General features: G+C 45.3%; 1 protein-coding gene across 3 annotated transcripts in view; it reads left to right on the top strand.

Annotated features, from left to right (window-relative positions):
- FAR2 (fatty acyl-CoA reductase 2) overlaps positions 1–27873 on the top strand; it is a 114693-nt gene that overhangs the window by 35274 nt on the left and 51546 nt on the right. The window contains exon 1 of one of the 3 annotated variants that reach the window (XM_083615711.1): positions 23224–23285. The exons of 1 other annotated variant lie outside the window; for it this stretch is intronic. Coding sequence is in view for 1 of the 2 variants with exons in the window: in XM_083615709.1 (XP_083471835.1) it covers positions 26463–26478 (16 nt within the window). In the remaining variant the exon portion in view is untranslated. Of the gene's footprint in view, positions 1–23223; positions 23286–26460; positions 26479–27873 lie in introns of those variants that run through there. One more of the 3 variants, XM_083615709.1, reaches the window with a different exon arrangement.

Here is a 27873-nt window from a genome sequence, read left to right on the forward strand (position 1 = left end):
ACTGGGTCTGTTATTTCCTCTCCTTGGTCCAAAATTTTATTTATAACTTTTTGTTTCCTTTTCCTTTATCATCCATGCTAACAACTTACCGGGCTTATTGGCGGACTCAAAATACCTTTTTTTGCCCATTTAGTTTTATTTTCTACTTCCTTGTTTAATATACTAGAGATATGGGATTGCAATATCTTTATTTTTTGTAATATTTCATTACTTTTTGGATTTTTGATCAACTCTTTTTCATTAATTCTTATCTGTTTAGTTAGCTCTTGGATATTGTCTTTTATCTTCTTCAGCCTAGCCATTTGTTGTATTCCAAGACCCCTCATATATGCTTTACTTGCATCCCAAACTACATTTATATCTGTATTTTGTTTCCCATTTATCTCGAAAAATTCCACTAACTTGATTTTTGCTTGCGTCACCCATTGGTCGTCTCTCCATATCTCATCGTTCATCCTCCACCTTCCCTTAAAGGTAAAATTCTTATTTTCTGCTTTCTGCAAATTTTACTTTTAAGCCGTGTTTTAGGGTGACCTCCTTCGTCCCCTTCTTTGCTTTAGACTCTGGGTTTTATTTTATTTTTTTTAAAAAAAATTATTAGTTTTCCAAATTTATAACAAAGAGATAGAAAAAGGAAAATCAAAAAACAAACCAACAAACATTTATCCTAATTATAGTAGTTCCACTTTTGTTAACATTGTTAGGATACTTCCTCGAATCCCCCTGGCTGAGTTTCCATATAAATCATTGTAACAGTTTTCCAAAACTATTTTCACATAAAATTTACCTGGTCAATTAACTTCTTTCTTTCTTTTCATTTTTAACTTTAACATAGTATTTTACACATCACATTTTCAAATCCTAGGCCTATTTGGTACTCGCAAGTAATTCTATTTATATTATCTTAACATATTTAGCTAGATAGTCTTTGAATTTCTTCCACTCCTCTTGATGCTGCTCCTTCCTCTGGTCACAGACTCTTCCGGTCAGGTCGGCTAGCTCCCCAAAATCCATCATCTTTATCTGCTATTCCTCCACTGTTGGTACTTCTTGTAATTTCCAGTTTTTGGCCAGCAAAATTCTAGCTGCAGTTGTGGCATACAAAAACAATCTAACATCTTTTTGGGGCAATTACAAACCTATTATTCCAAGTAGAAAGTCTTCTGGTTTCTTAATAAATGTATATTTCAACATTTTTTTCAATTCATTGTATATCTTTCCCCAGACCTTGGGACAGGTCCACCACGTATGATAAAAGGTACCTTCTTTTTCTTTACATTTCCAACATAGATTATCAGTCCTGTGGTAAATCTTTGCTAATTTTACAGGGGTTAAGTACCATCTATACATCATTTTCATGACATTTTCCTTTAACACCGTGCATGCAGTGAACTTAACCCCTTTCTTCCACAACCTTTCCCAGTTTTCAAACATTATATTATGTCCAACATCTCTTGCCCAATCTATCTTCACAGATTTAACTTGTTCATCCTTTGTGTGCCACTCCAACAATAAATTGTACATTTTAGACAAATTTTTTATCTTTAGAATCTAGCAACTCCATTTCCAATTTGGATTTTTCCAATGCAAAACCATTTTTTAAATCTAATTTATACAATTTGTTAATCTGATGGTAATGTAACCAATTTATTTTATCTTTGATTTGATCAAATAGTCTTAATTCAAATCCTTCTTTATCTTCCAGTAATAGATCTGAATATCTCAACCAATTAGTCTCCATATTGGACTTTTTCTGAGCCTTTGCCTCCATTGGCAAAAGCCATCTGGGTGTTTTTCTTTCTAAGAGATCTTTGTATTTTATCCAAACGTTATTTGTAAAACCATTATGGGCCTTTATATTGTCATACCATAGATACGCATGCCATCCAAACACATTTTAAAATCCCTCCAAGTCAAGAACATCTTCATTATCTAGTTGTATCCATTCCTTAACCCAGCAAAGGGCTGTGGCTTCAAAATATACCTTCAAATCTGGCAGGGAAAATCCCCCTCTTTCTTTTGAATCTGTTAATAATTTATATTTAATTCTGGGTTTTTTCCCCTGCCAGATAAATCTAGACAAAGCTTTCTGCTATTCTTTAAAACATTTCACATTATCAATGATTGGGATGGCTTGAAACAAAAACAACATCTTTGGCAAAACATTCATCTTAACCACCAATATCTGGCCCATTAGTGATAATTTTAAATTTGACCAAGTCTCAAGATCTTGCTTGATTTCATTTCATAATTTCTCATAGTTATCTTTATATAAGTTCAGATTTTTTGTCGACAAATTTACACCCAGATATTTAACTTTTTTCACTAAAACTAGGCCTGTTTTTTCTTGCAGCAATTTCCTTTCCTCATTGTCCAAATTTTTCTCTAATACTTTGGTTTTGCTCTTATTTAACTTAAATCCTGCTACCTGTCCGAACTCCTCTATCACTAGGTTGCTCAGGTTCTTGAGGCATCTCATAGAAAGAGTAAGCACCATCTCTTGTGCTGAGGTTCTCCCTCTCACTCTGCCACTTGGAAGAGGGGCCTAGGGGGTTCGTGCCACCTTTCTTTGTTGTTCTGCCACCAGGATTTGCCATTGTTGACTTAAGGCTCCAGTGATTTGATCTATTTGTGTCTTTAGAACCGCATTCTGTTGAAGCAGCAACTGTACCTGGCCTTCTTCAGCTCCTGTTTGCTTCTGAGCTCTGTCTGCGGCCCCTCCTTCAGCTCCTGTCGACATGATTAATTGCTCCTCCGGCAATTATAGTGATAGAGTGTGAGCTAGCTGTCAAGTACAAGAGTTCCCTTCTCCCTCCTGGTAGCTCACCGATAAGAATGTGCATCTGGTATATGGTCTTTTTAAAACAGTATCATGTTGTGAACACAGATTGGCCTCCCTCTGCCAGGATTGGAGTAGCTCACTCTGACTCCTCCCCTCCCCTTCTGCAGCAAGCAGCGTTCCAACGGGAAGTCCTGCCTCCCCTGCATCTCTTTTGTTCTCTGACAAGCTTGTACCTCCAAGATTGGGGAAAGGGAGGGGGTTCCCCCCCACTCTCTATTGATGTATCACCCAGTTGCTTGCTTCCTTCTGGTTCCCTAGCAACAATCTCAAAGCTGAGCAGCTCTATGTCTCCCTGTCTCTCTGCTTCTGGAGACGCTGACAGTGAGGGGGGGTGAATAAGTCCCCCTCTTCTGTTAGAAGCTGATCTCCCTGCCCTCCCCAATCCTCATCTCCAGAGTATTCTCGGACATTATAGCAAGAATTATTAGGCTTTTAAAAGGGGGCATTGTTTATTTTCCCCAAGGACAAGCTGCTGATCTGCTGGGATTGATTAATAAAAGTTTCCACTGTCCTGCTTCTTTTGAAACTTCAGGCTATATGCAGCTGAAAATGGAAAGTGGCCTTTTGCATGATTTTCTTTTTAAATGCCACTGAACTGCAAATAGACCTCCAAGAATCAAGTGGAGGAGCTTGTGAATTATGCTCCAAGCATGTTATTTAATGCTGCAATGTTACTGAATGGTGCAACTGACCAAGAAAGCCTAATGACAGACCAGCCACAAGGCAAGTCCTCCATTTTATGTGGAAAATATCAGACTTTATGTGGCAACTAAAATGGAAGGTTGCTGTTTGTTGGAAAATATTCGTGTAATATTTGGAAAATAACTGTAAGCAAGTGAAAACGCTAACAGGATTAATTTAAATTAAGATAATATAAAAGGAGGGGGGAGTAGATAGTTGAAATAGAATATTCAGTATGTTTTGGAAGTATAAAGGAACCATGGATGTAGAAGAAGGGAAATCGCTGAATGTAATGTTTTTATATTTTATTTTGGAAATGTATATCTGAAAATTTAATAAGAATAAGATCATGAAAAAAGAGAGGCAGATAGAGGTAGACAGCTAAGTGGAATAATAATAATTAAAAACCATGCCTGGTTGAACACAGAACCCATATAGAGCATGGGTACCATACTAAACAAGTTCAGATTGGAGATCCTGCACTGAAAATGCCACAGAAACAGTTGGAGGTACTGTACTGGAACAGAAAAACTATAGAAACGCTGTTGGGTGCTTCATTGAAGAAGCACAGGTTTCAAATTAAAATAAAATTTACAAACAAGGGAAAGGAAGCCACATGCAATAGCTGTTGCACTCACACTGAGAGATGGTGGGTGGGTGATCCCAGCTTGTCGATATCCTCCTTGAATTGTGCCACCCAGAATTGGACACATCCTGTTTCTGTTCTCATCCTGAAGCAAAGTTCTTAACCTGAGGTACTATTTCTGGGTTAGCGGAGTCTGTAACCTGAAGCGTATGTAACCCGAAGCATATTGTAATGGCTTTAGGGGTTGCTTGTGCATAAGTTACCGCCGCTCTGGGCTAGGTTGCCTGGTTAAACCGTTTCTCTCTGGACAGCCATCCACTCCGTGACTGTTCAGTCGCTGGCAGAATCCGTCAGTGGGCGTTTCTTGAACCTCTTCCAGCAAAGAAGTTCTTTGACGCCAAGTCGCCGCCTACTTTCCCTGTGCGGAAGTCTTCTGTGCAGGGTGGGTGTGGGCAGCGGAGGACCTGTGCTCTCCTCACTGGTCTCCTGCGAAGAGTCCTGGAGCCTCCTCTCTGCTTCCCCCATCGGCCCCCCTCTATCCCTGGTGTTGCGCTGATTTTCTTCCCCAGCCGGAGACCTGCCTCTCTCCCTGCTTGGCCCCTCTCCAGCATCGCTGTGGAGCCTCGCCTCCTCCTCTAGTTCCGATGGCAGTTCCCTGACATCCATCTCCCCCCCAGAACCCCCTCCACCCCCGGCCCGACCTTTGGATCCAACTTCGTCCCTGTCCTCGGCCGACGATGCAGGGAATCCCCGGAAGGAGCTGTCGCCATCCTCAGAGGATTCAAAACCCGCTTCCCACCCGCTCCGATCTCTCCCTGCGGGGTGGGCCTCCCAGTCTGAATCCTCCCTCTCCGACGCTTCTCCGACGCTTCTCCTCCCTCCTCTTCGGAGGCCGGAAAACCCTCAAAGTCCTCCTCGTCGTTAGTGGTGCCAAATTGCTCCTCCCAGAATCTCGCTGGTGGTTTTGGTTTGTGTGGGAACCGACTGTGGAACTCTTCCACTAGATACCCGTCATTGATTGTCTCCGCGGGAACCCACGTGTCTTCTGACCGGGGTTCTCCCTCCCAAGCTACCAAGTACTCTACCTTGCGCCCTCGCCACCTGGAATCGAGTATTTCTGTGGCTTGGTTGTGGTGTTCCCTCTCTTCTACCTGCGGGTATGTGGTGACTTCTCCCTCCCATCCCGGGAATTCCCGCCCCTCCCTGTACGGAGAGAGTAGGGACCTATGGAACACCGGGTGTAACTTCATGCTGTCAGGCAGCTTGAGCCTGAATGCCACGGGGTTCACCTGCTGTGTTACCTCAAAAGGTCTCAGCCGCCTCGGCTGCAACTTTTTGCACCCTCCCTTGAAGGGTAACCCTCGGGTTGACAACCACACCCGGTCTCCCACCCTTATGGTCTCCCCTTCCCGACGGTGCTTGTCTGCCTGCCTCTTGTAAATTTCCTTGGCCCTCTCCAAATTCATCTGGAGTTGCTGGTGCAAGGCCTCCATTTCTTCCACAAACTGCTCTGCTGTAGGTACGCTCCACCCTTCCTCCCCCCTCCCCGGGAAGGCCCTGGGGTGAGACCCATAATTGGCCATGAACGGGCTCATTCCCGTGGACACGTGTTCAGCATTATTGTATGCAAATTCAGCCAGCGCTGGTTTCTCTACCCAATCGTTCTGTCTTTCGCTGACGTAGCAGTGTAGGTATTGCTGGAGTATACTGTTCACTCGTTCCGCTTGCCAGTTGGTTTCCGGGTGACTCGCCGTCGAGAAGCCCACCTCGACCTGCAGCAAGCTCATGAGCTTCCTCCAGAACCTTGAAGTAAATTGTTTCCTGCGATCTGAGATGACCCTCGAGGGAGCCCATGCAACCTGAAGATGTGATCCACAAACAATCTGGCTGTTTCCTCTGCCGTCACCGCATGTGAGCAAGCTATGAAATGGCACATTTTTGTCAGTAGATCGACTACTACCATGACTGCTGTCTTCCCCCTTGATTTGGGCAAATCTGTCATAAAATCTATGGACACCACCTCCCAGGGTCTTCCCGGTGTGGGTAAGGGTTCCAGTAACCCTGCAGGGGCCGCCCTCTCCCCCTTTGCCCTCTGGCAGTGGTCGCACCCCCGTACGTACTCCCGTACATCTTCCCTTACCCTTGGCCACCAGAACTGCCTGGTGACAAGCAGCATGGTCTTGTGCTGACCAAAGTGCCCCGCTGTTGGGTTGTCGTGGAGTTGTTTGAGTACCCTTCCCCTCAAGGTCTCCCCCGGTACGTACAGCGCTCCCTTATAGTACAGTACCCCTTCCTTTTCCTCAAACTCTCCATGGTTTTCCCTTCCTTCCCGTAGTTCCCTGATTTTAGTTTGGGCGAACTCGTCGTCCCTGGTGAGACCGGCTAGTTCTCGTTTCCCAACCAACACTCCCCCACACACCCATCTGTCCTCGGGGAACACGTGTCGGGCTTCCGGCGGTCCCTCTCCTTCCATGTACTCCGGCTTCCGGGAGAGAGCATCGGCTCTAACATTCTCCTCTCCCGGCACATGCCGGATCTCGAAGGAAAACTTGGAGAACTCTTGTGCCCATCGAATCTGTCTCTGGTTGAGTACTCGCGCAGTCCTCCAGTACTCCAAGTTCTTGTGATCCGTGCAAACCTGGATCTTGTGCCGCGCCCCTATTAACAGATGTCTCCATCGGCGAAACGCTGCATAGATAGCTAGCAGTTCGCGGTCATACACCGTGTAGTTCTGCTCCGACTTGTTCAGCTTCCTCGAGAAAAAGGCGCACGGCCTCCAGTCTTGCTGGGTTCCTGGTTGCAAAAGTACGGCTCCTATGGCCCGGTCTGACGCGTCGGTCTCTAGCCTCATGGGCTTCTCCAGATCCATGTGCAGGAGCTGCTCTTCCGATGCGAACGCTTTCTTCAGGCTTTCAAAGGATTGCTAGGCCTCTTCCGTCCAGACGAACTTCTTTTTGCTACTGAGACAATCTGTGATGGGTGCGGTTAAATGGCCGAAGTTCTTGATGAACTTCCTGTAGAAGTTGCTGAACCCTAGGAACCTCTGCACGTCCTTCCGGGTCTTGGGGGCCTTCCATTCCAGTACCGCCTGCACCTTGCTGGGGTCCATAGCTAGGCCCTTGTCTGACAACTTGTACCCCAGAAACTCGACCTCCCTTGTGTGAAATTGGCATTTTTCCAGCTTGACCCACAACTGGTGCTTCTGCAGTCTCTTTAGCACTTCCCTGACGTCTCTGACATGTTGCTTCTCATTGTCAGAATAGATTAAGACATTGTCCAAGAAGGCTACACAGTTTTTGTACAGCAGGGACCCCAACACGTGGTGCATGAAAGCTTGAAAACAGGCGGAGCCCGACTGTAATCCGAAGGGCATAACTAAGTAGTCGAAGGCTCCTAGGGGGGTGAACATGGTGGTTTTCCATTTGTCCCCCTCCTTCATCCTGATCAAATTGTATGCTCCCCTGAGGTCCAGCTTGGTAAAGATTTTCCCCTGCCTCACCCGTGTTAAAATGTCGTCAACCTGGGCATTGGGAACGTCACGGGTTTTGATACAAGGTTCAAGGCCCTAAAATCTATGACTAATCTGGGCTGATTAGTATCCTTTTTGTCCACAAAGAACACCGGACTGCCCCCCACCGCCTTTGATTCTCTTATGAAACCTCTTTTCAGGTTCTTGTCAATAAATTCCCGCAACTCCTGCATCTCCCTGTCCGACATGGCATACAGTTTACCCACCGGCAGCTGAGCCCCTGGTAGTAAGTTGATTTGGCAGTCAAAGGGCCTATGGGGGGGTAGTCTATCCGCCTCCTTCTCGCTGAAGACCTCCTGCAGGTCAGCATATTGGGGTGGCACCTTCCCTTTTGGCTCCACAGCCACTCCAGCCACCCTTGCCACTGTCATCCTTGGGGTTTCCCCCCCATACAGTGTTCCAAGCAGTAAGCTGACCCAAAGTGACTGACCACTGATGCCATGCCACTACTGGATCATGCAGTGCCAGCCAGCTCATTCCCAGTATTATTGGGGGTCCTGACAGTGTGGCTACGTGGAAGGCAATGGTCTCTGTGCCTGGAAACCCTCATTCTCATTGGCGGGGTCTGGTGCATCACCTCCCCTCCCAGAAGTTCCCTGCCGTCGATGGTTGTCACTTGCAAGGGAAAATCCAGAGGCAGCAGGTGGAGTTGGTGTTCTAGAGCAAAGCTCTTGCTGAAGAAGTTGCAGGAACTGCCTGAATCCAGCAGCCCCTTCACCTTGACTGGGTGCCCATTTGGGAGTTCTAGCACCACTTCTATGGCTATCGCTGCCCTGGGAGGGTCTGGTTGGGGCACTTCTATTGGTTGTTGGCTTGGCTGCTGCCCCCGCTGATTGGCAGCCAAGCTTGGCCGTTTCCCTGGTCCTGATCCATTTCCCCCTTCCCCTCACAGCCAGCAGCTCCCACCATCCCTTGCCAGGCCTTTCTTTGAGGGCAGACCCTGGCAAAATGTCCTGGCCGTTGGCAGAGGAAACACTTCTTGTGGGTTTTCCAATCCTTTCCCTCCCTCTTGCGCCCTTCAGTGGAGTTTGAAACCTCTCTCTTGCGCGCGCCATCTATTTCCATTGGCTCAGCCGGCTGGGAAGGCTGCCTCGGTATTTCAGGAATGCGGTAGTCATGGCAACATTCCCCTCTCCCTTTGCTCTTCTCCTGAGCCCACGCTTCCTGTCTTGCGCCAATCGCAAGCACAGCCTTGGTCAGCTGGTCCATCGACTGCGGGCGGGGCGTGCGGGAAAGCTCATCCTTGACCGTTGGGGACAACCCCTCCTCAAACAACATCTGAATGGGTTCAGCGTCCAGATCCCACCCAAGCCGATGGATTAACATCGCAAAGCACGACCAGTACTCTCTAACAGATTGGCTCCCCTGCTTGCACCCCATCAATTGCTGTCGAACCACATTTTGCTCCACTTCGCTTGAAAACATTGCATTCATCACCTGAAAAAATTTCCTGACGTCTTTCAAGGAGGCATTTTGCGTTGCCATTATGGGCCTGATCCATTCCCGTGCCCCATCCTCCAGATGCCCCACAATGTAAGCCACCCTCTCCCCATCATCCGCAAAGTCATCATGCTGCAGTTCCAAAGCGTACTCTATTTCCGTTCGGAACACGTTGTAGTCCTGGGGCTTCCCCCCAAACTTGTGCACCAGCCCCGGTACCTTCCTTGCGATGGGGGTGGGTCTGACCTTGGCATCCTGAGCCCTCCGTTCGTCCAGCCTCGCCGTCAGCAGAGCCACATGCTGCTCTAAATCTCGGTTCCTCTCCACCAGATTCTGCACTCCAGCTGCTCGCTCCGTGGCGCCGGCTTCTCCGGTTTGACTCATTATGCTCCCCTGCCTGTCGCTGCGCACAAGCAACTTCAGGGACTGACGGATTGCTGTAATGGCTTTAGGGGTTGCTTGTGCGTAAGTTACCGCCGCTCTGGGCTAGGTTGCCTGGTTAAACCGTTTCTCTCTGGACAGCCATCCACTCCGTGGCTGTTCAGTCGCTGGCAGAATCCGTCAGTGGGCGTTTCTTGAACCTCTTCCAGCAAAGAAGTTCTTTGACGCCAAGTCGCCGCCTACTTTCCCTGCGCGGAAGTCTTCTGCGCAGGGTGGGTGTGGGCAGCGGAGGACCTGTGCTCTCCCCGCTGGTCTCCTGCGAAGAGTCCTGGAGCCTCCTCTCTGCTTCCCCCATCGGCCCCCCTCTATCCCTGGTGTTGCGCTGATTTTCTTCCCCAGCCGGAGACCTGCCTCTCTCCCTGCTTGGCCCCTCTCCAGCATCGCTGTGGAGCCTCGCCTCCTCCTCTAGTTCCGATGGCAGTTCCCTGACACGTATGTAACCTGAGGTACCACTGTACCTCAGTGGCTTAATGTTTGAAAGGGCTGTAGAACTGTCGGGGGAAGCAGGCGGTGTGCGCCCACCCCCCTGCATCCACCCCTGCCATTTTAGGGGGAAGCAGCCAGCACCCATCCCTGCCCCCTCAGGGGAAGCAGCCAGCACCCGCCCACCCTGCACCCATCCCTGGATAGGGATCACTGCCAGTTTTTATATTGGATCATAGATCACAGCCTACTTCAATTTGGACATGCCTACATTGGCTAGTCCTTTCATTTTGGTGTCATCTGCACGTTGTATGAGCAGTACCTTCAAGTCGTTTAGAAAGGCATTGAACAACTATGGGCCCAGGGCAGAATCCTTCAGCACTGCTCTTGTCACTTTTTCCCAGGATGATGATGAATGTTAGTGAGTGCTTTTGGGGTTCAGTCAACCAGCTACAAATCTACCTTACAGTTACCTCATTCAGCCCATGTTTTACCAGCTTCTTGGCAAGAATATCATGGGGGCCTTTGTCAAAAGCCTTACTGAAATCAAGATACCCTATGTCCACAGCATTCCTCCCCCACTTCAACCTGTGACGTGTCCTCAGTGTCCCACTAGCAATCCCTGGGCTCCTCATCATCCAGCCAGGACCTGATACGAGGTCTGAAGGCTAAGATGGCACAACAAATAAGAATCAACAATAGGATTAGTATAATTTCAGAACTTAAGTGTTCGTGGCATTTTGTTTTGTCTGATTGGAATCTGCTGCCCATAAATATCATTGTGTGACTTCAAATTCCATTGTTTAGATAAAGTTAATTGTGTGCTGCTCTTTGACCCATGGTTTTGCCCAGAGCTGAGGGTGATGAAACAATCGCTGAGATGTCTAGAGCACTGGGGGAAGGGGGGACTCATTCTGACACAGGGACACAGGGGACTCATTCTGACTCAACCTGGACACAGGTTAGAGCTCAACGTTGAGCCTACCAAGTGGCGGTAGAAACAGTGAAGAAGACCTTCTTTACCTCTTCTATTGCATCTGCAGAAAATAGCAGCAGGAGACTCTTTCAGTTTGCAATTTAATGGAACCACCTTTGCCATTGGAACCTGGTAAAGAACCCAAGATCCCAAGTTTATTTTTGCAGATAAAGTCGCTCAGATTCAGAAAGAGGTAGACTCCACCGTGGGAGCAGAGCCGGGGCAGAAGAGTGATAGAATCCTGTCTGGTCAAGTTGCATGGGATCTGTTGCCTCTGAGGATGTGGACAGGCTGCTTGGATGAGTGAAACCGACCGCCTGTCTCCTTGATCCTTGCCCATCCTGGCTCATAAAAGTAAGCCGGGAAGGGCTGGGCGATGGGCTCCGCAAGGTGGTGAATGCTTCCCTCTGTGAGGGACCTTCCCAAACCCACTGAAAGAGGCAGTTATTAAACTGCTTCTTAAAAAAACATCTTTGGATCCAGCCAATATAGCCAACTATCGCCCAGTCTCAAATCTTCCATTCTTGGGCAAGGAGATTGAGCAGGTGGTTGCGGAACAACTCTAGGCATGCCTGGCGGATGCGGATCATTTTAATCCCTTCCAATAAGGATTCAGCCCTAAACGGCCTTGGCCCAGTATACCTGAAGGAGCGTCTCCACCCCCATCATTCAACTCGGACACTGAGGTTCAGCTCCGAGGGCCTTTGGCGGTTTCCTCGCTGCGAGATGTGAGGTTACAGGGAAGCAGGCAGAGGGCCTTCTCAGTAGTGGTGCACACCCTTTGGAACGCCCTTCCATCAGATGTCAAGGAAATAAACAACTATCTGACTTTTAGAAGACATCTGAATGCAGCCCTGTTTAGGGAAGTTTTTAATGTCTGTTGTTTTATTGTATTTTTAATATTTTGTTGGAAGCTGGCTGGGGAGAGTTGGAAGAGTGGCTGGGGAAACCCAGCCAGATGGGCAGGGTATAAATAATAAATTATTATTATTATATTGCCCCAAAAGGGTCCCCTAAAGGCACTTAAAATTTTAATATAATAATGAAAGAGGGAGGAACTTATAGCTTCAATTTCAGCAAACCAGGCACAATTTCATGAACTTCTATCACTTTCCTTATTAGTCATCTCTTGAAAACCAAAAAGCTCTAGATGCTTTCACTTTTCCTTGTAAGGTGTGGTGCTATTTTATGTGACAATGAAGTACACACATTGAACTTGACATGTAGGACATGGCCCCAGAAGGCACCACACTTCTTAGGGGTAATCCCTAACAAGGATGAGTTAAGGATGAATGTTGAGTAAGGATGAATGGGGATTTTGGGGGCAGGGCCTCTGCTACTCACCCTGTCTCACCACTTGCAGCAAACAGAACAGCTGCCAGGAGGATGAAGGCTTGCTCAGCAAGCAACATTCCTGCAGCAGGAATGTTATTGCCTCTCCCAGTGTTGCTGCATTCTCTCTCCCTCCTCCCAAACTGGCTGGGCACAAACAACAACAGGAACAACAGGAGGATTGACTTTAGGAGCACTGGGTCAAGAGCATCTAGCCTGGTGCCTCCCCTGGTTTACAATTTTGTCTGGGTGGGGAGAGACTGGATTGCAACAGCTGTGTGGCTGCATTTTCCCAACTGCTGTCAATCAGAGAGCAATCAGAGAACAGCCGTATCAGAGCACTGACAAGGTAGATGGTAGATGGCCTCTCTTCATGGTCTCTTGTGTGCTGAGCTACACATTACACACAAGGGTGCAATGGTAGTCTGTTACAAGTGTGATCCTGGACCCAGCTGTGTGCAGCCAATACTCATGTATGTCCATATACCCACTGCTGAGAGATTAAGGATCTTTTGCTGAAGTTACTGTGTGTGCTTGTTATGGATGTGTGTTAACCCTTTACCTAATGCCCAGAAAAAGCTCTCACAGAAAGGAATAAAGAAAGCTTTGTTTATTATATGAAATAGAAATAACGGAATATATATAAATGCTACTTCAGACAGCAAAGTTACAATCTAAGCAGGTAGCAAATGCTACAATACATACACACCTTGATTAAAGAATAAAAGAGTCCCTTAAACCATTTAAAAAGGCGTACAGAAATATGGGCATGACAATTTTGCCGTAAACCCAGACTAGAAGTGGGGGGGGGGGGAGTATACATGTCCTTAAAACATACCAGAAGTGTGCTGAGTCTTGGGGAGTGCTGGATAAGTGCTGTCCAGTTGGAGCTAGAAGAGCTAGCTAACTACTGGAAAATCTGGAGTTTTAATAATATTCATTGCTAATGCCTACTAGTAGGGAAGGGAGGGGATTTGAGATTAGCAAATCCAGAGTTCCTGCCCATTTCTCACCTTGAGAAAAGGACTGAAAACTGGCCATCCTGTTTGCCTAACAAATGGATGAAAGACTTGTGATAGGGAGAAGATTAGCTGAACCTGGCCATCTCTTTGTCTGCTCTCTGTCTTCAGTGATTACTTTACCCTTGGGAGGATAGATCCCATTGGAGCTGAGCACCCTGTACATTGTATCTAACTTTGCATATGTTAATATTTCCCCTTCATGGATCACTGCCTTGCCATGGTGAAGGGGCTTGAATAACTCAGAGAAGCTATGAACTATGCCGAGCAGGGCACCCAAGATAGACAGATCATAGTGGAGAGTTTTGACCAAACGTGATCCACCTGGAGGAGGAACCGGCAAGCCACTCCAGTATCCCTGCCAAGAAACCTCCATGGACAAAGACAACAGGCATATAAAAGTTATGACGGCATCCAACATGCTACTGAGGAAGAGCGGAGGACAAATACAAGTAGATTCAGAGCTGATGAAGCAGCTGGGCCAAAGCCGAAAGGACGCTCAGTTGCGGATATGCCTGGAAGCGAAAGGAAAGTCCAATGCTGTAAAGAAAAATATTGCATAGGAATCTGGAATGTAAGAACCATGAACCTGGGTAAGTTGGATGTGGTCAAAAATGAGATGGCAAGAATAAATATTGACATCCTGGGCATCAGTTAACTAAAATGGATGGGACTGGGCGAATTCAGTTTGGAGGACCATCATATCTACTACTGTGGGCAAGAAACCCGTAAAAGAAATGGAGTGGCCCTCATAGTCAACAAAAGAGTGGCGAAAGCTGTACTGGGATGCAATCTCAAAAATGATAGAAGGATCTCGGTACGAATCCAAGGTACACCTTTTAACATCACAGTAATTAAGTTTATGCACCAACTACTGGTGCTGAAGAAACTGAAATTGACCAATTCTATGAAGACTTACAACACCTTCTAGAAATGACACCAAAGAAGGATGTTCTTCTCATTATAGGGGATTGGAATGCTAAAGTAGGGAGTCAAGAGATAAAAGGAACAGCTAGCAAGTTTGGCCTTGGACATCAAAACGAAGCAGGGCAAAAGCTAATAGAATTCTGTCAAGAGAACAAGCTAGTCATCACAAACACTCTTTTCCAACAACACAAAAGACGACTCTACATATGGACATCACCAGATGGGCAGCATCAAAATCAAATTGATTATATTCTCTGCAGCCAAAGATGGAGAAGCTCAATACAGTCAGCAAAAACAAGACCTGGAGCTGACTGTGGCTCAGATCATCAGCTTCTTATAGCAAAATTCAATCTTAAACTGAAGAAAGTAGGAAAAAGCACTGGGCCGGTAAGATACAATCTAAGTCAAATCCCTTATGAATACACAGTGGAAGTGAGGAACAGGTTTAAGGATTTAGATTTGGTGGACAGAGTACCTGAAGAACTATGCATGGAGGCTCACAACATTATACAGGAGGCAGCAATGAAAACCATCTCAATGAAAAGGAAATGCAAGAAAGCAAAGTGGCTGTCCAACGAGGCCTTACAAATAGCGGGGGAGAGAAGGCAAGCAAAATGCGAGGGAGATAGTGAAAGATACAGGAAATTGAATTCAGATTTCCAAAAAATAGCAAGGAGAGACAAGAAGGCCTTCTTAAACGAGCAATGCAAAGAAATAGAGGAAAACAACAGAACGGGAAGAACCAGAGATCTGTTCAAGAAAATTGGAGATATGAAAGGAACATTTCATACAAAGATTACCATAATAAAGGACAAAAGTGGTAAGGACCTAACAGAAGCAGAAGACATCAAGAAGAGGTGGCAAGAATACACAGAGGAATTATACCAGAAAGATATGGATGTCTCGTACACCCCAGGTAGTGTGGTTGCTGACCTTGAGCCAGACATCCTGGAGAGTGAAGTCAAATGGGCCTTAGAAAGCACTGCAAATAACAAGGCCAGTGGAAGTGATGGTATTCCAGCTGAACTATTTAAAATTTTAAAAGATGATGCTATTAGGGGGCTACACTCAATATGCCAGCAAGTTTGGAAAACTCAGCAGTGGCCAGAGGATTGGAGAAGATCAGTCTACATCCCAATCCCAAAGAAGGGCAGTACCAAAGAATGCTCCAACTACCGCACAATTGCACTAATTTCACATGCTAGCAAGGTTATGCTTAAAATTCTACAAGGAAGGCTCAAGCAGTATGTGGACTGAAGTGCAACTCCCAGAAGTGCAAGCTGGATTTAGAAGAGGCAGAGGAACCAGAGACCAAATTGCAAACATGTGCTGGATTATGGAGAAAGCTAGAGAGTTCCAGAAAGACATCTACTTCTGCTTCATTGACTATGCAAAAGCCTTTGACTGTGTCGACCACAGCAAACTATGGCAAGTTCTTAAAGAAATGGGAGTGCCTGATCACCTCATCTGTCTCCTGAGAAATCTCTATGTGGGACAAGAGTTAGAACTGGAGATGGAACAACTGATTGGTTCAAAATTGGGAAAGGAGTACGACAAGGCTGTATATTGTCTCCCTGCTTATTTAACATATGCAGAATTCATCATGCGAAAGGCTGGGCTGGATGAATCCCTAGCCGGAATTAAGATTGCTGGAAGAAATAACAACAACTTCAGATATGCAGATGACACAACCTTGATGGGAGAAAGTGAGGAGGAATTAAATAACCTTTTAATGAGGGTGAAAGAGGAGAGCGCAAAATATGGTCTGAAGCTCAACATCAAAAAAACGAAGATCATGGCAACTGGTCCCATCACCTCCTGGCAAATAGAAGGGGGGAAATGGAGGCAGTGAGAGATTTTACCTTCTTGGGCTCTATGATCACTGCAGATGGTGACAGCAGCCACGAAATTAAAATACTCCTTCTTCTTGGGAGAAAAGCAATGACAAACCTAGACAGCATCTTAAAAGTAGAGACATCACCTTGTCAACAAAGATCTGTATAGTTAAAGCTATGGTTTTCCCAGTAGTGATGTATGGAAGTGAGAGCTGGACCATAAAGAAGGCTGATTGCTGAAGAATTGATGCTTTTGAATTATGGTGCTGGAGGAGACTCTTGAGAGTCCCATGGACTGCAAGAAGATCAAACGTATCCATTCTTAAGGAAATCAGCCCTGAGTGCTCACTGGAAGGACAGATCATGAAGCTGAGGCTCCAATACTTTGGCCACCTCATGAGAAGAGAAGACTCCCTGGAAAAGACCCTGATGTTGGGAAAGATAGAGGGCACAAGGAGAAGGGGACGACAGAGGACGAGATGGTTGGATAGTGTTCGTGAAGCTACTAGCATGAGTTTGACCAAACTGTGGAAGACAGAAGTGCCTGGCATGCTCTGGTCCATGGGGTCACGAAGAGTCGGACACGACTAAACGACTAAACAACAACATGTTAATCTTTAGGTGAGATGTGGGTATGCCCAAATGTGGGATATGCCCAAATGCCTTTCAGGAAGCTGGAAGTTACAGGGTCACCAAAGTTCATCATGGAGGGTCTGTTATGTCAATCTTATACCCATGCCACGATCTACAGAGATAAACCATATCATAAGTTCAGATTTATGCATACTTATGCACAGGCCTACTGGTCCCTCTTTTGGATAAAAAGCTGCTTCAGAAGTGGAGTGATTGCAAATGGAGATGTGGCAAGGAATGGATGCATCACCTTTGCCCCATTTCCCTGCTCCAACTCTGCCCCTAGAAGTTATTTACTAAAGTTCTGTAAACTTCTAAACATGTGTTTAACCCGCTCATCCCCAAAGTTTTTTTATCCACAAACCAAAACAAAAAGGCAGCCCTGAGACATCTTATCACTTTATTCTACATACTTGCAGTTTGCTCCTAGACAAGAGTCCTATTCACCAATTATTGTAGTCGTCTGGTTCAGCATAGGGGATGGCTATGCATCAGGTAGCCTCATCTCCTAGTCTTTGAGTGTACAGCATTACTACTATCTGTAGTGATGGAGCATTTTGACCAACACAGAACCAAGAATATCTGTCAACAAGAATTTTAGTGGTTAAGATGAATATTCTTCCCAAAATGGTGTTCTCATTCCAAACATTACTGGTGATAAGTAAATTGTTTCAAACATTGGAAGAAAGACATAATGAAATTTATCTGGCAAGAGAAGAAACCATGTATTCTAATGGATGTGAAGGAACGTGGTGGTTTTGCTCTACCGACCTTTACTTCTATTACAAGGCAGCATGTTGCTGCAGGTTGAAGGACTGGATGGAATTTAAAAATAATAATCTATTAGACTTAGACTGGTTCTACCTGCAGTTTGGATGGCACGCATACCTGTGTTACAATAATGCTATAGTACGTCTTTTTCAGCAATCTGTTCAAGTGTCTTCAAAGTCCATGACCCCTTTGGTAAAGACCAATTGGAGCACTCAAGTTCTGAAGCCATGTGAGCAGAAAAAGATTTTACCTAGTTTGGATGAGAAACAAAGATCTTGAGGAAAAAACTCCAAGATGGCTATCCCCCGTTGAAGCGGTATTAGTAAAGGAGAAAAATAGGGGGGTGGGGACCTGCTGCACATTATCAAGAAATTATAGAATTTGAAGAAGGAAAAGCTAAATTAAAATATCTAATAATGGATTACAGACTGATTCCAATATCACCAATTGATTGATAAATTTAAAAAAGAAAAAGGATTCTCTGAAGAAGGTTCAGAATTTGAAAAAGTAGGAAGGAATGAAAAATTAATTTACAGAAATTACAAAATATTGCTAGAATGGGAGACAATGGATGAGATGATAAAGGTAACTATGACACATTGAATGATAGACACTGGCCATAATATAGAAATAGAAGTGTGGGAGATACCATGGAAAACAACACTGAACTTCTCGGCATGCTATATTCTAAAGGAAAATATGCCCCCCCCCAAATGATTTGTAGATTGTATTTGACCCCTAGTAATTTAGTGAAAGGGGACGCGGGTGGTGCTGTGGGTTAAACCACAGAGTCTAGGACTTGCCAATCAGAAGGTCGGCGGTTCGAATCCCCGCGACAGGGTGAGCTCCCGTTGCTCGGTCCCTGCTCCTGTCAACCTAGCAGTTCGAAAGCACATCAAAAGGCAAGTAGATAAATAGGTACCGCTCCAGCAGGAAGGTAAATAGCATTTCTGTGTGCTGCTCTGGTTCGCCAGAAGCAGCTTAGTTCTGCTGGCCACATGATCTGGAAGCTGTTTGCCGGCTCCCTCGGCCAATAAAGCGAGATGAGCGTTGCAACCCCAGAGTCGGCCACGAGTGAACCAAATGGTCAGGGGTCCCTTTACCTTTACTTTTAAAGTAATGAAAATGTACAAAAAAGAATCCAAATTATGTTGGAAATACCAAGAGACAGAGGGGATCTTCATTCATATGTGGTGGTCCTGTAAACAGGCTAAAGAGCATTGCAAAATGATCTATACAGAATTTTTAAAAGATGCTAAGGCTGACCGCCAAAAAACTGGAGGTTTTTTTTTAACTAAGCATAACTAATGGAGATATCCCTAAAAAGACACTTAGCCTCTTCCTTTATGCAACCACAGTGGACAGGATGTTACAGATAGGTAGCCGTGTTGGTCTGCCATAGTCAAAACAAAACAAAAATTTTCTTTCCAGTAGCACCTTAAAGACCAACTAAGTTAGTTCTTGGTATGAGCTTTCGTGTGCATGCACACTTCGTCAGATATCTGTGTGTATCTGACGAAGTGTGCATGCACACGAAAGCTCATACCAAGAACTAACTTAGTTGGTCTTTAAGGTGCTACTGGAAAGAAAAAAATTTTTTTGAGTGGACAGGATGTTATATGCTCAGAAATGGAAGAACAAAAAAAAATTCCAAAGAAAGAAGAATGGCAATATAAATTGATTGATTATGCAGTACTTGCAAAGATGACAGCAAGGTTAAGGGTCCAAGATGACAGAAGGATATGGGTAGAGTGGGGATTTTTGACAATTATTTAAAAAGATACAACAAACAAATTTCCAAGTAGGGTTAGAAATATGAGCAGCAGTTTAAAAGAGTGTGGTAAATGTATAGAATGATTTGGGTGGCATTAAAAGGATATGCAGCAAAAAATGAATAAATAAGTAACCATGGAGGGGTGGAGGTGAAAGTCTTTTGATATGAGATTAACAAAAGAAACTGAAAAATGTGTATATTAAGTCTGTGGGCTCAAAAAAGACTTTGGGGGTGAGGACAAGTGTTTGAAACTTTACAGGGAAGTAAACATAAGGTCTTGTGTTTTCCCAAAAGGCATGTGCTTGTCATCATGTTGACTGTCTTGCTGAGATCAAACCATAGCCTTTAACTTTTAAGTGACAAAAAGAAAGCAAGAACAGAAAATGATGTACAGTGAAGTGGGTGATATAAGTAAAAAACAAACACTGCTCCTTTTCCCAAGAGCCCATATAGAGTCCTTTTGTAGAGTCCTATCGGTAAATAACAGAAAAATAACAGACCAACCAGAGAATATTGAGAAGCAAAGCAGCTAGTAAGCCTGATCTTAATAAAGACTGTTGCCACAAGGTGCTCTCCCACACGCAGGAGGAGGAGGACCCCAAACAATGGCGCACAAGGCCTTATATATTCATTTTGAAATTCCCTGCCCTGGAGCTCCAGACCACCCCTCCATCACAGAAGGGGTGTAGCCCAAGACCACCCCCCACAAATATCATACCTACATCACAGAAAAGACGGTCTACAACAGAAATTTGAAAGTTGTTGTTTTTCCTGGTAGTCTGGCCATTCCTTTGAGATGGCAATTACCTAATTCCTGAGACAATGGGAAGGTTTTTTCACCTCCTCCCTCCTTCACAACTGGATGGCTGAGGGTGCTTTGTGAGTAACAGAGTTGTGACTGGAGCAGCAGCTGGGAAAAGCATTATATACCATGATATAGATCAGCCTCAACATTTCACAAACAGTAGGCAGTGAAGTAAAGAGTGCTTGGAGGAGGCAAGGAAGCTCTGGGTAAATGGTTTGCGAATTGTTTTCTAGAAGCATACCAGGTTCCTCACTGTCAACTTCAGTAATGGTAAGCAAGCATCCTTGTTAGATTATGCAAGGATGTGCTGGTCAGGTGTACCCCATTGTTGGTCTTCTATTGATAGAAGAGAAGGTACAGCAGCTTGTGGCCCACCTTTCCACACTTTGAGCTGCTGGGCAAGATGCCGAATTTCTAGGCAGAGTGGACTGTGTTGAAATAGCAATACAGGTGAGGTGCCCCTATAGAGGAGGAGGATTGCCCATTGCAGGTTGATCTGAAATTGGAGGATACTGACATCAGTACCTTGTCGTGGTCAGATCACTTCGTGTTGAAATTTCAGTTTTCAGCACCTTTTCTCCTCTGCAGAGGCAGGAGACCTGTAAGGTTGGTCTGCCTCGGAGGCTGATGGATCCAATGGGTTTCCTGATAGTTCTGGTGGATTTTCTGGCTGATTTAACTGACACTCCTGTCAAAGCCCTGGGCCAACCTCTGGAACATCAGAATGGCTTGGGCAGTTGACATGATTGCCCCTGAGCACCCTCTCCCACTTCATGAAGCCCATTTAGCTCTCTAGTATACTCCAGAGCTTGGGGCAAGGAAACAAGCTGGGAGATGGTTTGAATGCAAGTAAATTCCAGTTGAATTCCATTGAACACTGGGGGGAGCTCATCATCAAGCCTCCCTAGTGGCAGTGAAGGCAGTGCCTCCAGTGTATTTTTATTGTGCTGTCCAGCAGAGCTTTTCTGTCTGGCCCAAAGGAGGTGACAGAACCAATGGTAGTTCACTGTGACTTGTTTGCAAAGCATTTTGAAGATAAAATTTCTTGTATCTGCTGGGACATTGACTACACAGATGAATCTTGAGAGGTGTCCAGAGCACTGTCTACTCCTGTTATATTGGATGAGTTTCAGTTAGTAAGGCTCAAGGATGTGCTTGGATCAGTCAGGGTAACCACTTGCCCCCCCTTGGCTGATAAAAACTAGCAGGGAGGGGACAGCTGGCTGGGCTTGGGAAATGATTCACACCTCCTGGCAAGAGAGGGTGCTCCCTGCCTGGTTGAAGGAGGCAGTGGCAAAACCCTCCCTGAATTTGGAAAAACTTAGTACCGTAATTTTGAGCCAGTTGCAAAGCTTCCCTTCTTGGGCAAAGTTCTTGAGTGGGTGGATGCAGATCAGATCCATTGCTCTTGGAAGAAACTGATTTTCTAGATCCATTGGGGTTTAGGCCTGGTTTTAGTGCAAAGACAGCTTTGGTCGCTCTGTAGGATTACCTCTCTCACGAAAGAGACATGGGAAATATGTCCCTGTGAATTTTCCTCAACCTTTTGGCAGCTTTCCATGCCGTTGACCATGGTATCCTTCTGGGGCAGCTGCCCTAGTTGAGGGTAGGTGCACTGGCGGAGGAAGTCGGGTGTGGGTGTGCAGTGCGCACCAGGTGTCAGCCATGAGGGCAGGTGACATTGCCACCCCACCTCCCGCTCGCTGTGCAGGCGGTGAGCCACTAGGGATGATGCTGCCACTGGTGGCTAGCGGCTCCCTCCCGTGCAGCAGGCGGCTAGGGAAGCTCGCCACACGGGTGGCAAGCAGCGCCCCCCCCCTCACTGCGTGGGCGGCAGGCAGCTAGGGGCGTTCTCTGTGTGGGCGGCTATTCCCACTCCCACAGCCTGCTGGTAGATGCCACTGTCTTGCAGTGGTTCCAGTCCTACTTGGATGGTAGTTTCCAGAAGATGTTTAAAGAGTTGAAGGAAGAATGGTCCAAACACAGTTTCAAAACTGGTCTGAGCAATGTGCACAAAGCAGAGTGTGCATTCCAGCAGAGAATGTACCATTTTGGCCCAAATATAAGCCGCAGCCGCAAATAAGCCTCACTTTTAAAATTCGGGGGGGGGGGTTAAAAAGACAATAACCAAATATAAGCCACTCACTTAAAACTGGGTTACAGGGTGAAAGTTATCAAGGCAAATCGCTATTCAATTGCTAAAGTTCTGGAGGCACACTCACACCCGTAAATGGCAAATGAACAGTCCCAAGCTCACAAATTGGCAGTAAAACATTTTTTGTTCCATTTCACCGTATGTCTGTTTCAGCAGTAATATCATAAAATCCCATTTTTGCAAGGTCATTAATTTAAGCCACACTTTAACTTTTCACGGTCGGGTTGGAATTTGGGAAAAAATAGTGAGGCCAATACGGTACAAAGGTTGCTCGAGCTGTTCTCATATCACAGCCTCTGCATCACACACAAATTATTCTCTATCAGGGCAAAATACAGAGTGTCCAAGAGACATCAAATGTCAGGTCACTGACACCAGCTGGACTTGATTGTTAGCAGAGGCAGGACTGGGTCTGAGACTCTTCTTTCTTGCCTCACCTACACAATTGGCATAACTGCACATTCGGTTCTCTGCACTCCAAGAGATTTGTGATGCAGTAAGCTCCCATAGCTTATTGCTTCTGGACACACCTTAGTGAGAAACACGTTTGTCTAGATTTCTAAAACTTAACACTGTTATTAACCAGGGAGTTCAGCACATGCTTAAACGCATTGCTGGTTTTTAATCTGATTTTAATCTGTTGTTTTATTCTGTTGCTAATTATATACTATTTTAGATTTTAGGCTTACACATTGCTATAGTTTTATGTTTTACTGCCTCCTTTGTGGTGTAAACTACCCAGAAAACTATTGTTGTTGGATGGTATTTGAATAGAAACAAAATAATTCTTTCTGATCAAAAGCAGTGAAACTTCAAAGTTTCTCATTAATTTCTGATCATGTATTTTATGAGAGGGAAGCTTTATGGGAGAAAGTAAGTGATGCATCTTGGACATACTTTATCCCATTTATTTTAAACTTTCCAGAGCACGTATTCAAATCCAAACACAGTTCCAAGGGGGTAAGTATCATTGTACCTCCATCCTTTAGGAGACAACTCCTGTTTCCTGTTCTCTAACCAGTTATTAACTGTCCGCTAAGTCTGTGCTCTCCCTTAAAACAAAGCATTCCAGTTTGCATTCTGCAGTATACTTGGAATCCTGTATTGCTGTCATCTGTAAGTACTGACTTTGTGATTATTCTTGGAGTAACTTTTCCAAAATCATAGTTAAGATGACCAGAATATGTATAGAAAGGAGGATTTCAATCTCCAGCCCTAGGTTTACTGTAAGAAGTAGTTCAGATGTTTTTGCCTGAGAACAGAATCTTGGGTTGCACATGAATCTCTGGTGTCACCCTAATAGAACTTGATCTGAAAGTGAATTTCTAGATTCCTTACACTATTATGAACATCTCAGTGCTCAATCCCTTCCCTCAGCGCAACCCAGTGGAAGGTACAACTAGGAAAAGAACAAATATGGATAAGCAGTAGTTAATTTACAGTGAAAATTTAGATCTTACAGGACAGGAACAAAAACTGAGAAATGAAGAAATCTGGTTATGGATTGGCTGCAGATACATCAGATTAATGAATTGTTTAAGACTGACAGGAAAAATGGCTTTGCCTGTGAGGGAGCCTTCCCAGATCCGCTGAAAGAGGCGGTTATCAAACCGCTTCTTTAAAAATCATCTTTAGATGCTGCCAATATGGCCAACTATCGCCCAGTCTCAAATCTTCCATTCTTGAGAAAGGTGATTGAGCAAGTGGTTGCTGAACAACTCCAGGCATGCCTGGAAGAAGCGGACCATTTGGATCCCTTCCAGTCGGGATTCAGGCCTCATCATGGGACTGAAACTGCCTTGGTCGCACTGGTTGATTATCTCCGGCGCGCTAGGGACAAAGGTGACAGCTGTCCTAATTCTGCTGGATCTCTCAGCGGCTTTTGACACCATCAACCATAACATCCTTCTGGAACGTCTAGAGGGGCTGGGAGCTGGGGGCACTGTTATACGGTGGTTCCGCTCCTTCCTCCTGGGCCGTGTTCAGAAAGTGGGGGAGTGAGTGTTCAGACCCGTGTTCAGACTTGTGGGGTGCCTCAGGGTTCTATCCTCTCCCCCATGCTTTTCAACATCTACATGCAGCCACTGGGAGAGATCATGAGGGGGTTTGGGCTGGGTGTTCATCAGTATGCAGATGATACCCAGTTCTACCTCTCTTTCAAATCGGAACCAGTGAAGGCGGTGAAGGTCCCTGTGTGAGTGTCTGGAGGTGGTTAGGGGATGGATGGCGGCTATCAGATTGAGGTTGAATCCTGACAAGACAGAAATACTGCTTTTGGGGGACAGGAGAAGGGCAGGTGTGGAGGACTCCCTGGTCCTGAATAGGGTAACTGTGCCCCTGAAGGACCAGGTGTGCAGCCTGGGAGTCATTCTGGACTCACAGCTGTCCATGGAGGCACAGGTCAATTCTGTGTCCAGGGCAGCTGTTTATCAGCTCCATGTGGTACACAGACTAAGACCCTACCTGCCCATGGACTGCCTCACCAGAGTGGTGCATGCTCTGTTTATCTCTCACTTAGAATACTGCAATGTGCTCGGAAACTACTACTAATCCAGAATGCGGCAGCTAGACTGGTGACTGGGAGTGGCCCCCAAGACCATATAACACCGGTCTTGAAAGACCTACACTGGCTCCCAGTACGTTTCCAAGCACAATTCAATGTGTTGGTGCTGACCTTTAAAGCCCTAAATGGCCTCGGTCCAGTACACCTGAAGGAGTGTCTCCGCCTCCATCGTTCTGCCTGGACACTGAGGTCCAGCGCCAAGGGCCTTCTGGTGGTTCCCTTGCTGCGAGAAGCCAAGTTACAGGGAACCAGGCAGAGGGCCTTCTCGGTAGTGGCGCCCGCCCTGTGAAACGCCCTCCCACCAGATGTCAAAGAGAAAAATAACTACCAAACTTTTAGAAGACATCTAAAGGCAGCCCTGTTTAGGGAAGCTTTTAATGTTTAATAGGTTATTGTGTTTTAGAGTTTTGTTGGAAGCCGCCCAGAGTGGCTGGGGAAACCCAGCCAGATGGGCGGGGTATAAATAAATTATTATTATTATTATTATTATTATTATTATTATTATTATTTGCTCCCCTACTTTCAAGGCTCGCCAGGTTCTGGGAGATGGTGGGTCTGGAATGCTTTCTAGTCATAATGTGTCAGCCAGCTGCTCTGGCCCTGCCTCCTCCTCCTCCTCTTCCTCCTCTCCCATTATTTCCCAACTTTCCCCTTCATCTTCCTCTGAGCTGTGACCCTCCCTCAAACTCCTGTTATAATTCTTCTCTGGAAGGGTCAGGCTGGGGAGGTGGTCTCCACTATTCCTCCTCTGCCCAGTCCCTGACAAGAAGAAGTCTAGTACCCACCAAAGAATGGCAGTGTAAAATGTTTGAATACAGTGGTACCTCAGGTTACATATGCTTCAGGTTACAGACTCCACTAACCCAGAAATAGTACCTTGGGTTAAGAACTTTGCTTCAGGGTGAGAACAGAAATCCTGCAGCGGCGGTGCGGCGGCGGCGCAGTGGCAGCAGGAGGCCCCATTAGCTAAAGTGGTGCTTCAGGTTAAGAACAGTTTCAGGTTAAGAACAGACCTCCAGAACGAATTAAGTTCTTACCCCGAGATACCACTGTATGCTGAACTGGCTGATCTGACAAACAGTTAAATATGCTCTCCGTTCCTGTTTTTGAAAATGCAAATAATTTTTATTTTTTAAAACAAAAACACCATTCCCTCAGCAAAACGCAAATGTAGGAATGGGGCACGCCCAAATGGGTTGCCAAACAATGTGACAGTTCAGCTTCTTCAGGTTGTAGAGAGAGGTCACATAACAGCAAGATCCTGCTTCACAGAAACCAGCTCTGGTACCAAGACAACAGAGTCTAGGGGTGATGGGAAATGAATATTGTGACGCACACAAGTTTTGTAAGACAGAGAGACAGAACAGAAGGTTTGCTTCTCTTTAAAGTAGTCTTTGTTTAGAAGCAACACTACTTGGGCAGCAACCAGTAAGGCCCATTTTTCAACCTAAAAATTTCTAAAGCCATTTATACCTACATGGCTTCATTCCATGTGTATCTAAGTTAATGCAGCATGACTGAGCAGGTGTTATTATTGCTTGCTTAACTCTGTTGCTCTGTTGTAATACTAATGAAAGGAGTGGGAAGTCTGAGTGTGCTTGCCTCTCCGTGTAGCTAGTTACCCAAGACTGTGATCTCTTACTAATGGGAAGGCTCTCCTGTGCAAGGGCTAGGAGTTTGTTAGCAGAGGGTTTTGAAAATAATGGAGCACAGAGGGAAAAATGTAAGAAATGAGGATATTTCCAGGTACTATAATTATGTCTTGTACCAAGGGTAACTCAATTGCAAGAATATTTAAGTGCAATAGGCCTTTGGCTATTTAAACAATCTGTGGCCTTTTAAACTGTGAAGGTATTGTTTTTGTTCATTACTATGGTATGTATGTTTGTGTTTTTATACTGTAAATCACCCTGTGATCCTCAGATGAAGGGAATAAGTTTCTGGCAGCAAGAACTGTTTGACAGTGGAATGGTCTCCCTCTAGAGGTGGTGGACTCTCCTTCCTTGGAGGTGTTTAAGCAGAAGTTGGATGGTCATCTGTCATAGATGATCTAGTTGAGATTCCTGCATTGTAGGGGTCCCTTCCAAATCAACAATTTTGTGATGCAACTGGCAGGCTGGCTCTGGCTGTGATTTAATGGCTTAATGAGGGTGTAATCAATGTAAGAATCTTGCATATATTGTGTTTGGCAATGAAGGTGCTCAGCCCTTATTAAAATGAGATTAAAGCCTCTGTGATTGGGGCAGGTAGCAATAACTTCATTGACGTGGACTGATGTAACCTCTGCAGGCGTGGATTTAGGTGGATGCCTGTCTTGTGGTTCTGTTGAAGCCCTGATTGGCTTGTGGAATGGGGGAAACGACCAAGTTGATTGACACAGTTGTCCTCAAATGGCCTAGTTTAACTGGAATAGCTCAAACTCCTAGGTTTTGGGGGGAGCTGGAATTGATGATGCCTTCAGGAGAATGATTAGAGATTGTGAAAGACTTGTAATACATCTAAGTCTGGGCTAGGACTCAATCATTTATTTATTTATATTGAAGGTGTATATATATATATATCACTTTATTACCAGTTTCACACTTTCAGTATGTGTGTCTTCTGAGGTTTTTGATGCATACAAGCAGAATAAAAAGATTGGAATTTGGTTAGTATGTCTTCTGTATTAAATCTTTTCTTGTTTCTTTCAGTTTCTTTTAAGAGTTCAAATTTTATTCCTCGTTTATGTTCTTCCTCAATTTATTTGCCAGAATTGTTGGATTTTTATTTTCAAATTCATAAAATGATTGATTTAATGTATTCACCTGAAAATTTAACAGTATTTAAATAGATATTAAGAGTAATATACATCTTTCTCTTTTTTATTTTGTGGGGGTAAAAGGATCAACGCTTGATTTGTGCTGATGTTCTAATTCATATATTGTTGTTGTTTAGTCATTTAGTCGTGTCCGACTCTTCGTGACCCCCTGGACCAGAGCTCGCCAGGCACTCCTGTCTTCTACTGCCTCCCACAGTTTGGTCAGACTCATCTTTGTAGCTTCGAGGACACTGTCCAACCATCTCGTCCTCTGTCGTCCCCTTCTCCTTGTGCCCTCCATCTTTCCCAACATCAGGGTCTTTTCCAGGGAGTCTTCTCTTCTC

This window comes from Podarcis filfolensis (assembly GCF_964270895.1).
Source record: "Podarcis filfolensis genome assembly, chromosome: 5".
NCBI lineage: Eukaryota > Metazoa > Chordata > Lepidosauria > Squamata > Lacertidae > Podarcis > Podarcis filfolensis.